Source organism: Etheostoma cragini, chromosome 2, assembly GCF_013103735.1.
Source record: "Etheostoma cragini isolate CJK2018 chromosome 2, CSU_Ecrag_1.0, whole genome shotgun sequence".
In the NCBI taxonomy this organism is placed as follows: domain Eukaryota; kingdom Metazoa; phylum Chordata; class Actinopteri; order Perciformes; family Percidae; genus Etheostoma; species Etheostoma cragini.
The window spans coordinates 7,116,176-7,128,758 of NC_048408.1; the positions used below are offsets into that span (position 1 = coordinate 7,116,176).

Here is a 12,583-nt window from a genome sequence, read left to right on the forward strand (position 1 = left end):
GAAAGTGCCTGACTTCCTCTTTTCAAAGTCTTTTCAGAGTCTTGGGAATGGTAGGCATTGACTAAAAATCTTGAATTTACCATAAATCATTCATCCCAATGTGCATTCTGACCTGAGAATCCACCTTGTTTAAACAATCAATGTTAATTCCCACATGGACACAGGGTCAAATTCCATGTGGCTCTTTGTGCTCAGCACTACAACTCTACTACTCTACAGTCTGGGACCAACAGAAAATGGAGAGCCATTCATGTAAGTAAATGCGTCATTTGCATTCATTTTAGCTGTTCCAAACTGGGACTAGACAACTATGAACTTGTCAAAGTGTGACAGAATATACTGTGGGTGTAATCAGTGGGGGAAGAAGTATTCAGATTCCTATCTGATTGACCCGAGGTTCAGTGCTTTGCAACACCAGTGTCACTCTTACGGGATTACTGGTATAGCTGTCTTGTTTAACTGGTGTCTGTCTTGCGTACCTGTATTTTTTTTGTTTCGTTTTATGAACCTAGAGTCTAATAATAAAGGCTATCTTTCAGATATTTTACTTAGGTAAAATAACTAATACCACACAGTAAAAATACTCAGTTACATTGAAAGTGTTACTTTAGTGAAATTATGCAAGTAAGGAAAATGTTCTTAAAGTATCATAAGTAAAAATCCTCACATTTTAGAAACTGGAAACGACCCAAACCATTCTGTGTTTAATGGTTTAGTCATTTCAGCTGGACTTGCAGGCCTGTAAATTGTTGGGTAGTTTATCTATAATAAAACATCATATTTTACAAACTGCATATGTTTTGTGTGCAAATTTGTAAAGTAACTAGTAACTAAAGCTGTCAGTGGTATGAAAAGTAAATACTTAAGTAAAATACAAGTACATCAAATTTGTACTGAAGTACAGCACTTGAGTAAATGTACTTAAATCCCACCACTGGTTTTAATAAATCCTTGTATACTAGTTGTCTACATTGTTCAAGCTTATGATACAGCACAAACTTCCTCAGTGGAAGCAGACACCTACACCCTTTTTTCAAAATGTAGATTAGACTGATAACAATGTTGGAAAAAAGGGTTTGTTGCTTTTATATATGATCCCTTTTGTTCCTTTTGTCTTTCTATATCTGTAAATAAACCAAACCAAAACCAAAAATTATCAAAGTGAAGTATATACAGTTGATATGCAGCACGTGTGCACGTCAAATTAAAGGGAACACCAACATGAAGTGTCCTGGTGTTGTGTTGGTTCACCACAAGCCTCCAGAACAGCTTAAATGCTCCTTGTCATAGATTGTACAAGTCTCTGAAACTCTACTGGAGGGATGAACAGCATTCTTCCTAAAGATTTCCCTCGTTTGGTGTTTTATGATGATGGGGGTGGAGAGTGCTGTTCAACATGTTGCTGCAAAATCTCCCATGGGTGTTCAGTTGGCTTGATTGGTGACTGTGAAGGCCACAACATATGAGTCAAATCATTGTCATATTAAATAAAACATTCCACATTATTTAAGACTTTCCTTGTACTAGTTTGACATAAAAGTGGAATTGAATGTTGAATGTTGTTTCCATATATATTTATTGGGGTGAGAAGAGCAATGCATTTCTATTAGTAAAAACTTTCAAATTGTATATCTAAAGCAGTGACACCCAACCAGGGTACTTGTACCCATGGGGGTACTTCTGCAGTTGCCAGGGGGTACACAAAAAGACCAAAATTAGCTCAACTAAAAATAGAGAATATGATTTGATTAAAATAATATACCCACATACAGTATTAACATCAAGTCAAGTGTAACACCTGAACACTATGTGTTGCAGTTATGTAAGAGTGAACTGGCAAGCAAGCACAGAAGTTTGAACCTTTAAAAAATAATGAACAAATGCTAGAAATAAATAGGTAAAGTAAGGACTGAATGGTAGAAATCAATTGTTTAAAGTAAATCAGAAATGGAGTTAGATAAAAGTATGGCGGAAACACTCAGCTTCCCTCTAAATATGGACAGTTCAATTGTATGAAAAAATTAACAACACACACTTTTATATAAAAATAGTGTCATACATTTGGAACATACTGTACATCATAATCAGAATGGAGTTAATTGCCACATTAATCACCCTACATGGTCTGGGTGAAAGGTGCATATATACACAAAAAAACATATTAAACAGAAATAAATATATACAAAATAGCTGTGGGAATCGATGTAGGAGTACTGAATTCATTCATTCTGACAGAGCTATGGGGGTACTTCAGACCTAATTTTTGAATCTGTCATTGTGAAACCAGAAAGCAGTTTGAGAGTCATCTTACTTCATTATCTGATTTCAGTTTTGCCGTGTGAAGTGGAACAACAAAATACACGTTTCCTCAATCACCAGGTTTCAGAATGTCTCAGCCCACACAAGCAGCACACTCCATCCCACCTCACACTCTGACCCTCCTGGCACGGGAGTGGCTAGCAGAGGACACACCCAACTTTGACCCAGCGGGAGTGTGTGTGGGCTCGCTGGAGGTAGAGGCGAGGTTGCTGTGTAAAACACCACACAGCGTCTTGGCAGGGAGCCCCTTCTTCACAGCAGTGTTCACTGAGGTCGGCTGCACCGTGGACTGGATTTACCAAGAGGGAGCTGCGATTGGTAGGTATAACGCAGTCTTTCAAAGCACCAATATATCACATTAGAGAAGTTTATAAACCCTGGAGAGGGAAATTGGTTTGTTCGCTCGCTCATGCACAGTGACAAATAACAAAAGATGCACTGGTCAGACAGCTCACAACAGACCACATATAAAAGATATACTGTCATTACAGTACTAACACTAAATCACAAACCAACACAGTTTCCAGATTTTCCATTTTCCACATTTAACACATAAGTGGAGCTCAGGAGCCATTCAATAAAAAAGCAAATCAAATAGAAAAGGCAAAAAGTGATGCTCCTGAAGACCAATAAAGCAGCCAAACATCTTGAATAAAATCTGAAAGATAATGTGACAAGTTCAACTTCAATACCACTTTATTGTCAGTTTACACAAAAATTTATTTTGCATTCCCGAGCAGCTCAGCTCAAAAAGAAGAAATAAAACAAAAAATACACACAGAGCTAGACAAAAAGTACACATATACAGTAATACAAAGATGAAGACAATCATGACAATAAACATGATATCCTCAGGTCGTAACTAACATAAAATGATATGCAGGCCGGATTAAAACAGGAGAGGGGCCAGGTTCGGTCTGCGGGCCTTGAATTTGACACATGCTCGAAACTCTCTCATCTTTTGGAACACTAATGTCTTTATCTCACCTCCACAGGTCCAGATGCCATCACACTGACTGCTGTGGTGAGAGGCCCAGCAAGGTGCCTCCTCCTTGGGGAAAGGCCGGCTCTTAACTGCCTGGCCCGAGCCTCTGGGATCGCCACCCGCTGTACTCAGCTCCAGGCAATGGCAACAGCAGAAGGATGGCATGGAGAAGTGGCTGGCACACGCAAGACCACCCCAGGCTTCCGTCTGGTGGAAAAGTACGCAATGTTGGTTGGTGGTGTGTCCATGCACAGACAAGACCTGAGTGGAATGGTGATGCTGAAGGACAACCATATCTGGGCTTCAGGAAGTATCACACAGGTGGGCAGCTGCACCACCGGTCCAGTTAAAATGGCTCGCACAATGTACGTCCTTACAGTTCATTGGAAAGTAGGCTACAAAACCACTAAACTCTTCAAGCTAAGAAGTTTAAGCAGTGTTAAGGAGAGAAAAAAAAGCAACAAAAGGCTATAATAATTTTTACTTCTGAATGAAAAAAACTACAAAAGACATAAATGCAACATTAACTCAACACATGTAGCTATAAATACCACTCTGTTTATTGCATTTGCATATTTTACTTTTATAATGACCTATTTAAATTAATGTAATGTTTCAATTCCCCACTTTCAAAACCTTGGTTCAGTAGTTTTAGGGTTCACAAATCTAAATGGAAAATTCAAGTGTGCAATGTTCAAAAGAGTCAACATCTCTGCTAGCAGTTTTTTGAGGCTGTTCTTGTTAATGTCAACAAGAGAACATGCTAAACACATTGCTAACATGCTGTTGTTTAGCAGATATAACATTATGCATGTTCACTATCTTAGTTTCTGGGTAATGTAACTAGTGTGTGTCATCTTAGTAGGATTTATGTTAGCGTGCTAATATTTGGCAAATGCCATGAAACTAGGGTTTATGGGGACGCCATTCAAAAGCACCTGGACAAACAAACCTTTGAACTAATGGTGCTGTCAAGGCCAAAGTCATTGGTTTCATCCTATGAGGACCATGAAAGGTATTGGAATAGGTATAGGAAAGAAAAAATGGTATTGGAACATGAAGAAAAAAAAACCACATCTTGTTTGTCCCCTAGGCTGTGAAAGCTGCCCGGTCAGTGTGTGGCTTCAGCAGTAAGATTGAGGTGGAGTGCCGCTCTGCAGAGGAGGGCCGAGAGGCGGCTGCCTCTGGAGCAGACATTGTTATGCTGGACAATTTTCAACCTCAGGTAAAGAATCATTTTCTAATGCCAGGTTTCCACTCACTCATACATGAAATAATACACCCCCTCCACCCTGTCTCCAACTATAGGAGCTCCATGTTGCAGCTAATGCACTGAAGGAGGAGTTCCCAACACTACTGATCGAGGCCAGTGGAGGAGTGACTCTAGAGAACTTTGCTATGTATCTCTCTCCACATACAGACATCATTTCTCTGGGCTGCATAACACAGGGTTGCCCAGTGGTGGATTTTTCTCTCAAGGTTCAAAAGCCTGTTGTTCACTCAACCCTCAAAGAATGATGATCTTTGTGTCAATTGATTGAATGAGAAAATTATGTGAGATTTTGTTCGGATGAGGAGGAGATTTTTAGTGTGCACTAAAAACTATTGTACTGCAACCACAATGGTCTACTGTTTCTAAAGATTGAGAAATAAGTCACATCCTGTTGACTCACTGTGTCATTGGTCATTTGATAGAATAAAAGAAGAAATGAAAAAGGAAACCAGACTGTACTTGTTTCTCTGCCAGAGCCATGTGCGTCCAATGACAATGTCATATAGTTCTTGAAAAACAAATTATGTATGGCTGTTGCCATAGAGAAACAGCAGTCATATGTTAAAAACTAATCAGCAGAGCTGTCACAGAAATACAGGATAAAAGGACAATTGACATTTTTCTTTTCAATTTAGCGCCGCCCAAGACAATTGTGATTGGTTTAGAGAAATGCAAATAACCCAGAGCTTTATTTTCCCCCTACCCTAGAATGTATCTGTGTTGTAGCCATGGGTTATAAAAACTAATGGACAAAGGTTCCTGGCCTAAAGAAATGAAGCCAATGCAGTCTCAAACCTCGCACTTCTGTTACTCTTCCGTGCACTAACTGAAGTGCATTTTGTACACTACGTACTCACTTGCATAGTGCGAACATTTGACGAGAGAGTGTTGTCTCAAATCGCAAAGCCCTGATGTACTTACCGAAAATGACGAACACAACAGCTCATTCCTCCTCCTGCTTTGTTCATCAAAATGAATTTGGTGTTGTTTATTGTGCCTGTATTTGCCTTCTTTTTTACGCGAAGATAAGAGGATTGTCGTATCACGAGACTCCTTTTAGCAAAAAACATACCGTACATACTGTACACCCTGTACTACCAGGTACCCTCCTCCAGGTTTCTGCATTATTGGGGATGGTGGCTTCCCCAGCTAATAACCTATTTAATGTAGGATTAAACTGTGCCGCTGTTAGCTAGCTAAGTTTGGCTTGCTAGCAAGTCAAAGTACGGTACCACTACCGTTATAATTTGCGGTACAAAAATCATTACAGACGGCAAAATTAACCAAATATACATACACTAAGTGCACTGCATTTGACTGCACTTCAACAATGTGAGTGCACTATGTACTAAACAGCTAGTATACAGGGTGAAGTGCATAAGTGCAAATTTGAGACACACCACAGAAGTTCCTTAAACCTGCATTGTATCTAATTTCCAGTAGGGGCAACTCCACTGGTTGCAAAAAAGAAGTTTGATTCTACATAAATCTATGAAGAATATCTGCCCTTTAAACTTTGACCCTCTCATAGTGTTTTCACTTCAAATTTAATTGAAAATGTTACCGCTACCATTAGCTGGTAACTTACAGGAAAGTTTGCTGATTTTTTTGTGTACTGCCGTACATGCAGATGTGCCAGATGTGAAATGATTCCCTCCAGGGGGTCCAGAGATCAGAATCAGAATCAGAAATACTTTATTGATCCCCGAAGGGAAACTCTGTGTTGCAGTTGCACAAATAGTATAAATATCAGAGTGGAAATATAAATAAAGAAATATAAGGAGTGTGGATATGTATGGAATTTAAATAGTTAAAGGGAATGTTATCATACAGTATTTACATAACTAACATAATGAAGGAATTGCAATGGTGAAAAGTAATAATAATAATAATAATAATAATAATAATAATAAGAATAAGAATAAGAATAAGAATAAGAATAAGAATAAGAATAATAATGGTAGCAGTTGAGTATTGCACACATTTCAGGCCAATGTTATTGCACAGAACAGATAATATGGATAATATTGTCCAGTTTCAACCTCTCTAAGTGTCTGTGTGTCAGACACTTAGAGGGAGGAGTTATAAAGTTTGATGGCCACAGGCAGGAATAACTTCCTGTGGCGCTCTGTGGTGCATTTTGGTAGAATGAGTCCATCACTGAAAGTGCTCCTGTGATTTCGCAGCAAGCCATGGAGTGGGTGCGAGTCATCGTCCAAGATGGCATGTAGTTTGGACAGCATCCTCCTCTCTGACACCACCAGCAGAGAGTCCAGATCCACCCCCACAAGGTCACTGGCCTTGCGAATCAGTTTGTTCAGTCTGTTGGCGTCCGCTACCCTCAGCCTGCTGCCCCAGCATGCAACTGCAAAGAGGGTAGCACTGGCCACCCCAGACTAATAAAACATCCTCAGCATCGTCCTGCAGATGTTGAAGGACCTCAGCGTCCTCAGAATGTAGAGAGGGCTTTGGCCCGTCCTGTAGAGGGCTTGAGTGTTTTTGGCCCAGTCCAGTTTATTTCCAAGTGCACTCCCAGGTATTTGTAGTCCTCCACAATGTCCACACTGACCCCCTGGATGGAAACAGGGCTCACTGGGGCCTTGGCTCTCCTTAGATCCACCACCAGCTCCTTAGTCTTTGCCACGTTGGGCTGTAGATGGTTCTGCTCACTCCATGTGACAAAGTCCCCAAACACAGCTCTATACTCAGCCTCGTCACCCTCGCTGATACATCCAACCACAGCAGAGTCATTAGAAAACTTCTGAAGATGGCAAGACTCTGTGTGGTAGTGAAGTCTGTGGTGTAGACGGTGAAGAGGAAGCGATAGAGGACAGTCCCCTGCGGGGCCCCGTTGTTGCTATCGGTTTCACAGGAATGGGATTTTTGTTTTTTTACCCCCTACCATTGTCGCTCTTACTACGTTATTTAACAATGCCGTGGTTGAGTAGTTGAGTGTGCAATATTGACTTGGATGGGTGATCCAGCTGACCAATGAATTAATTTAGGAGGTACAGCCGGGCCCTCAAATGGTTGATAAAGTTCAAAATGGGTGCTTTAGTAGCCAAAAGCTCCACTATACTCAGTGTTCATTTGATCAGGCTGCTGTGAAACCTAATGCAGTCTAGTCTATATCAATGTTATATCAATTGATTTTTTCAGGTGCCGAAGGAAACTCCGCCGGATGTCCCTAATTTTTGTCTGAGGATGTCCATCAACTTCCGCTTCCTTTGTATTGGCATTCTAAACTCTGGTGGATTTATGAGGACTATGTTTAACTGCTCCTCAAATCTCTGCAGGGTAAATCCAGACAGCTAGCTAGCTTATTTTTCCAATCTGAGTTTTCTGTTACACGACAAAAACAACCTTTGAACGTACACGTTCCACTTAAACAATTTTCTTCTTAAAACCAGTTCTGGTTATGCAAGACTTAATGCAGTCAAATACATCAGGCATGCCATAATATTTACCTTTATGTTAATAGGTAGAAAGGTTGCCCCTCAACCACAAGATGGGCGGTTCGATCCCAGGCTTCTCTGGCCATATGTCAAAGTGTCCCTGATAGCTGTCCACTGCTCCTACTGCTTAGATGGGTCAAATTTAATATAATTTAATTTTAATCTGTTTATTGATCCCCTATGGAGAAATTACAATTTACACTCTTGTCCACACTTTGTTAGTTATCACACACAGTCCTGAACTACACACACACACACACATGCTCAGGATCTATACATGCACTAATGGAGAGATGTCAGAGTGAGTGGGCTGCCAGCTGAACCAGCGCCCTGAGCGGTTGTGGGGCTACGGTGCATTGCTCAACAGCACCTGGCAGTGCCCAGGAGGTGAACTGGCATCTCTCCAGCCACCAATCCACACTCTGTACTCCGTACTTTTTGGTCCATATGGGGACTTGAACCATTGACCCTCCGGTTCCCAACCCAACTCCTCTACGGACTGAGCCACTGCCACACCCTATATAAATGTAGTTTGTGAGGATTTACGAAAAAAAGTTTTGTTTTAATGCATGGAGTTATTTTTTGTTTTCTTTATATGTCAATTATTGAGGTCATAGTTAGTGTTAGAGTTGTACTGGGCACCATTAAACTAATTAACCACACACTAGTTACATTATCCAGTATATAAAAAGGTTAAAATTAGTGGGCATTCTTGTGTAAGAGTAGTTTTACTTTAACTACATTTAATTGCTAATACTGTGCTTTGTACTTTTATTCAAGTATAACCCTGAAAGCGGGAATTTTACTTGTGATGGAGTATTTTTATATTGAGATACAGCTACTTTTACTTACCTTAAATATCTCAATTCTAAACAAAAGTATTTTTCATACAGGGCAAAAAGAAGGTTTTAGGAATAACCTAAGAAAAGGTTAAGCCGGAGAGCAAAGATCCATTCTTCTGAGGAAATGCAGTGAGAGCAGAAGTGTTGCAACCACCTGTTACGGAAACACCCTCATTTAAAAAGCACACAGGAAGTATTGCACATTTCTTAAAACACGAGTAGCACTGTTTGCTGAGAGGAGAGTGATGGGAAAGATGCATGGGCAGAGTCATATCTTCCTGCTCACCTTCATGGTGGCTGTTGGTAAGCTAAAATCTTTGCTACATGTTGAGTTACTTATGAGAAAATCTAAAAAAGGAAAGATAGAAATTATTTATGTGTGTGGGAAAAGATGCAACAGTGATTTTAAGGCCAAAACCCTTACAAAATGTCTGATGTTTTGTGAGCTCTTTTTATAAGAAAAAAAAAAATGCATTTTTTGTTAAAACCCTATTACGCGTGATTTATTGCTTGAGTGTTCCCCATACAGATTTGAACATATTGTATTTATTATAATCTATCTTTTAAATTTCAACTCTCATTTTGATGCATAGAAACTGTGCTGTGTGCAAACGCTCAGGAAATCTATGGTGAGCCAGGGTAGACCACAAAGTCATCGCAAAATGTGAATTATTCATGCCCATGCAGGGTTCATTACCTTCAGTCCAACAGTTTTAACTAGAACTACTTTTTACACTAGAAACAATGGCAGTAGAAACTGAGATGTCTGGGGATTATTTAGAGGAACCAGTGTCCGTTTTTAATGTCTCTGAGCAACATGCATTTTAATTTTTCTTAAGTGTAGTAGGATGGCAGAAAAAAAATCAGGGGTAGATATTTCAAAACTTCAGCACAAACTATCACTACAACTAGTATTAAAGAGGAATTGTTTTGGAGATTTAGGTGAACTGTCTCTCCAATTTCTAACAATATGTTTTCACCATGAATTGATTTTTGGCCCTGTGGGTGCAGAATAACATTGACAAAACATCACTATATAAAGCTTTTTATGGCAAACTTGTTGACACATCCACCAGATAGCAAATGTAGTTGTGTCATGGTCTTTACCAACTCTTGGGGGACATATGTGGCTCTCAAGCTGCTAAAATGCTCCACTATGTTCACTAGCTAGTTGGTCTATTGATGTTGGGCAGGTACCAGGGGCGATTTTAGCCCTTTTTAAGGGATGTTGAAGCACCCTTAAATTTGATCCGGAATTAAATGGTGTTAATCTATTGTGAGCTAAGGAGTTCTGCTCTGGGGATACCCCGGCATTGTGAAACTAAACCCAGAATCTTGATGCTGAGATCATTCAGAAAAAGATTCTGAGCAATTTTAAAGAAAATAGTGCAGTCAAAATCGCACCAATATGATGAATATTTCTGAAACAGTAATGTTATTTATGTCTCAAATTCTGATTATTTATTAAAAATTTCATTAGGTGCCACCTATTTAGATCACAAAACTTAAATGTGTTCTTTTTGCACATTTTGCAGCCATCCCAATATCTTTGGCTTTCAACATTGATATCACAAATCCTGACGTCTATACTGGTGAACAAAAGGATTTCTTTGGATACAAAGTGCTTCAATTCATGAATGGAGAGAACAAAGGGTGAGTTTTTCATTTGCAGCTTGGTGGTGCAGTTGATGTTGATCACTACTGTAATTGCCAAAATTGATAAAAGTTAAATTGGTCAAATTTTTATTAGCCATGCATTACCTTTTGCAATTAATCTAAATGTCAATTTATTTCAAGCTTCTGTGAAAAGCAGCAACACTTTGTGGTTTATCACACTGAATGGTGTTGCATCCTGTGACTAATCTTTCTGAAGCATCTTAAAGAGCATTCTCCCTGCGGTAATAATAAAATAAGGCCAACCGTTGCTGGTGTAAATAGCAACAGTTGGCCTTGCGTGGGATTTGCGCTGTGCCGGGTGCAAGATAATGCCCAGTAGTTTTCCTTCAGTTTTAAACTTTAACTAAGAGCACGGTGTGAAGCGCAATGCGCAGGTGCGTTTAGGGCATGTCCAAATCCACTTTTGCCAGTTTGACGGCAGAAATAAGGGTCTGTGCGCCAGGCGCCTGGTTCAAAAGGGTTGTCCTTAGTGTCTTCATTAATTAATGGGTGTGTGTTGGGTGTAACATATAATAAACCCATTGAAGTCATCTCCCATTCCCTTTAAAAGCCAGGCGCGTTTTTACCTTAGCGCATTGCTATTATGATGGTGGATTTGCAACGAAATAATTTTATTCGAAATCGTTTGCGTGTGTGTGCATAGTATGTCCACGCTGTGCCTAGGCGCATTTTACAAATGCACTTTTTAGGTAACAATGAAATGCTGTCCTCTTGACATTAGAACAGGTTTTTGTTGGCGCGATCACTTCCCATTGCTTCAAGATAGCAAGATGCCAAGAAATCATCTGAACACCACCCTGTAAGACCAGCACGCCCATGGGGGCAAAGATGGGTGCAGGTGCATCTGCTATCTAAACGACGTGGGCACTGGACGATCGTAAAATAGCAAAGACACTTGCGTCAGGCTTTGCGCTGTGCCGGGTGCAAGATAGGGCCTAGTAGGTTTCCTTCCGTTTGAAACTGTGCTGCTCATGTCAGCCTGCCTGGCCACTAAAAGGGTTGACGTCATCCACAGAATAATTGTTACTGCACCACTGCAGCTAAATGGATCTGGGGGAATATGCAAACCGGACCAAAACCAAACCACCAAGTGCTTCAACCCTGAAGGTATATTAACGTGTTTTTTCAAACTGGACCCTATTTTTCTGTGTTTTGTGTGTAAGTGACTGATAGAAACAACAATCTTTGACATAGGTCCAGTATTAAGCATGAACGCCATAACCGGCAGCCACAGACCGGGCTGCAATGTAACCCTATGGGGCAAATGTTCAACATTACTGTGGTCCACTATAAGTGCTTCTATAACACCGAAAGGCTCAGATTATTATTATTATTATTATTATTATTGTTATTATTGTTATTATTGTTGTTAATATTATTATAACTGTCTGACATCATCATGGAAAAGATCTCTACAGAAAAATGCCTTTTTAAAACCTTTGTAAGACCTTTTCTTTTAAACCAGAAACAGCGTTTAGCGTGTATTGAGCCAACATATTTCATATGTAAATCGGTAAACTATGGGTTTCTTTCAACCAAAACTAGAGTTGATTGTTGGAAAAGTGGAAAAACTGCTTTTCAGAGTTGTATTTTGTTGCAGTTGCAGGTTGAAAAAAATTGAATAGTTACCCTTCAAGTCAATGTTACATGAATGAATAACACAATTAAAAACAGAAAAAGTGCAGCAGAAATATGAAATTTGAAATGGGAACACTTTGTAATGTAGTTAAAGGGCTTAATGTCTTTTTTAGAGGAATAAAATGTCACTGTCACGGATATTTCTCCAGCAGACACAAAAATACCAGTCAAGCATTTGGGCCTGTCAATAGCTGAGGACTCCAACCGCTCCCAATTCACAGTAAGAAAATCACAAAGCTCAATAAAATACACTTTCTCTGTTCTCTTTCAAGTTCTGAGCAAAACAAACCAATATGATGAATGCCTTTTTCCTCCTATCATATGTTATGATCTAGGTTTGCAGTCCAAGTGTAGTCCGTGAATGTTACGGGAACTCCTATATGAACAGCGTGTG

General features: G+C 39.7%; 2 protein-coding genes across 4 annotated transcripts in view; both read left to right on the forward strand.

Annotated features, from left to right (window-relative positions):
• Positions 1-177: 177 nt before the first annotated feature.
• LOC117936314 (nicotinate-nucleotide pyrophosphorylase [carboxylating]-like) lies at positions 178-5,144 on the forward strand. 3 transcript variants are annotated; one of them, XM_034859209.1, is made up of 5 exons: positions 178-252; positions 2,345-2,637; positions 3,315-3,625; positions 4,398-4,529; positions 4,613-5,144. In XM_034859209.1, the coding sequence occupies exons 2-5, from the start codon at positions 2,388-2,390 to the stop codon at positions 4,820-4,822; spliced, it is 903 nt and encodes a 300-aa protein (XP_034715100.1). In that variant the 5' UTR covers positions 178-252; positions 2,345-2,387; the 3' UTR covers positions 4,823-5,144. The 3 variants fall into 3 exon arrangements, with proteins under 3 accessions (XP_034715100.1, XP_034715084.1, XP_034715093.1); XM_034859193.1 differs by having other exon boundaries at positions 186-252; positions 2,380-2,637; positions 4,613-5,142; XM_034859202.1 differs by having other exon boundaries at positions 214-252; positions 2,330-2,637; positions 4,613-5,142.
• A 3,844-nt stretch (positions 5,145-8,988) lies between these two features.
• LOC117951440 (integrin alpha-X-like) overlaps positions 8,989-12,583 on the forward strand; it is a 21,700-nt gene continuing 18,105 nt past the window's right edge. The window contains exons 1-5 of the mRNA XM_034883130.1: positions 8,989-9,177; positions 10,410-10,527; positions 11,567-11,658; positions 12,342-12,409; positions 12,525-12,578. Of these exons, the coding sequence (XP_034739021.1) occupies positions 9,120-9,177; positions 10,410-10,527; positions 11,567-11,658; positions 12,342-12,409; positions 12,525-12,578 (390 nt within the window). The 5' untranslated portion in view covers positions 8,989-9,119. The remainder of the gene's footprint in view (positions 9,178-10,409; positions 10,528-11,566; positions 11,659-12,341; positions 12,410-12,524; positions 12,579-12,583) is intronic.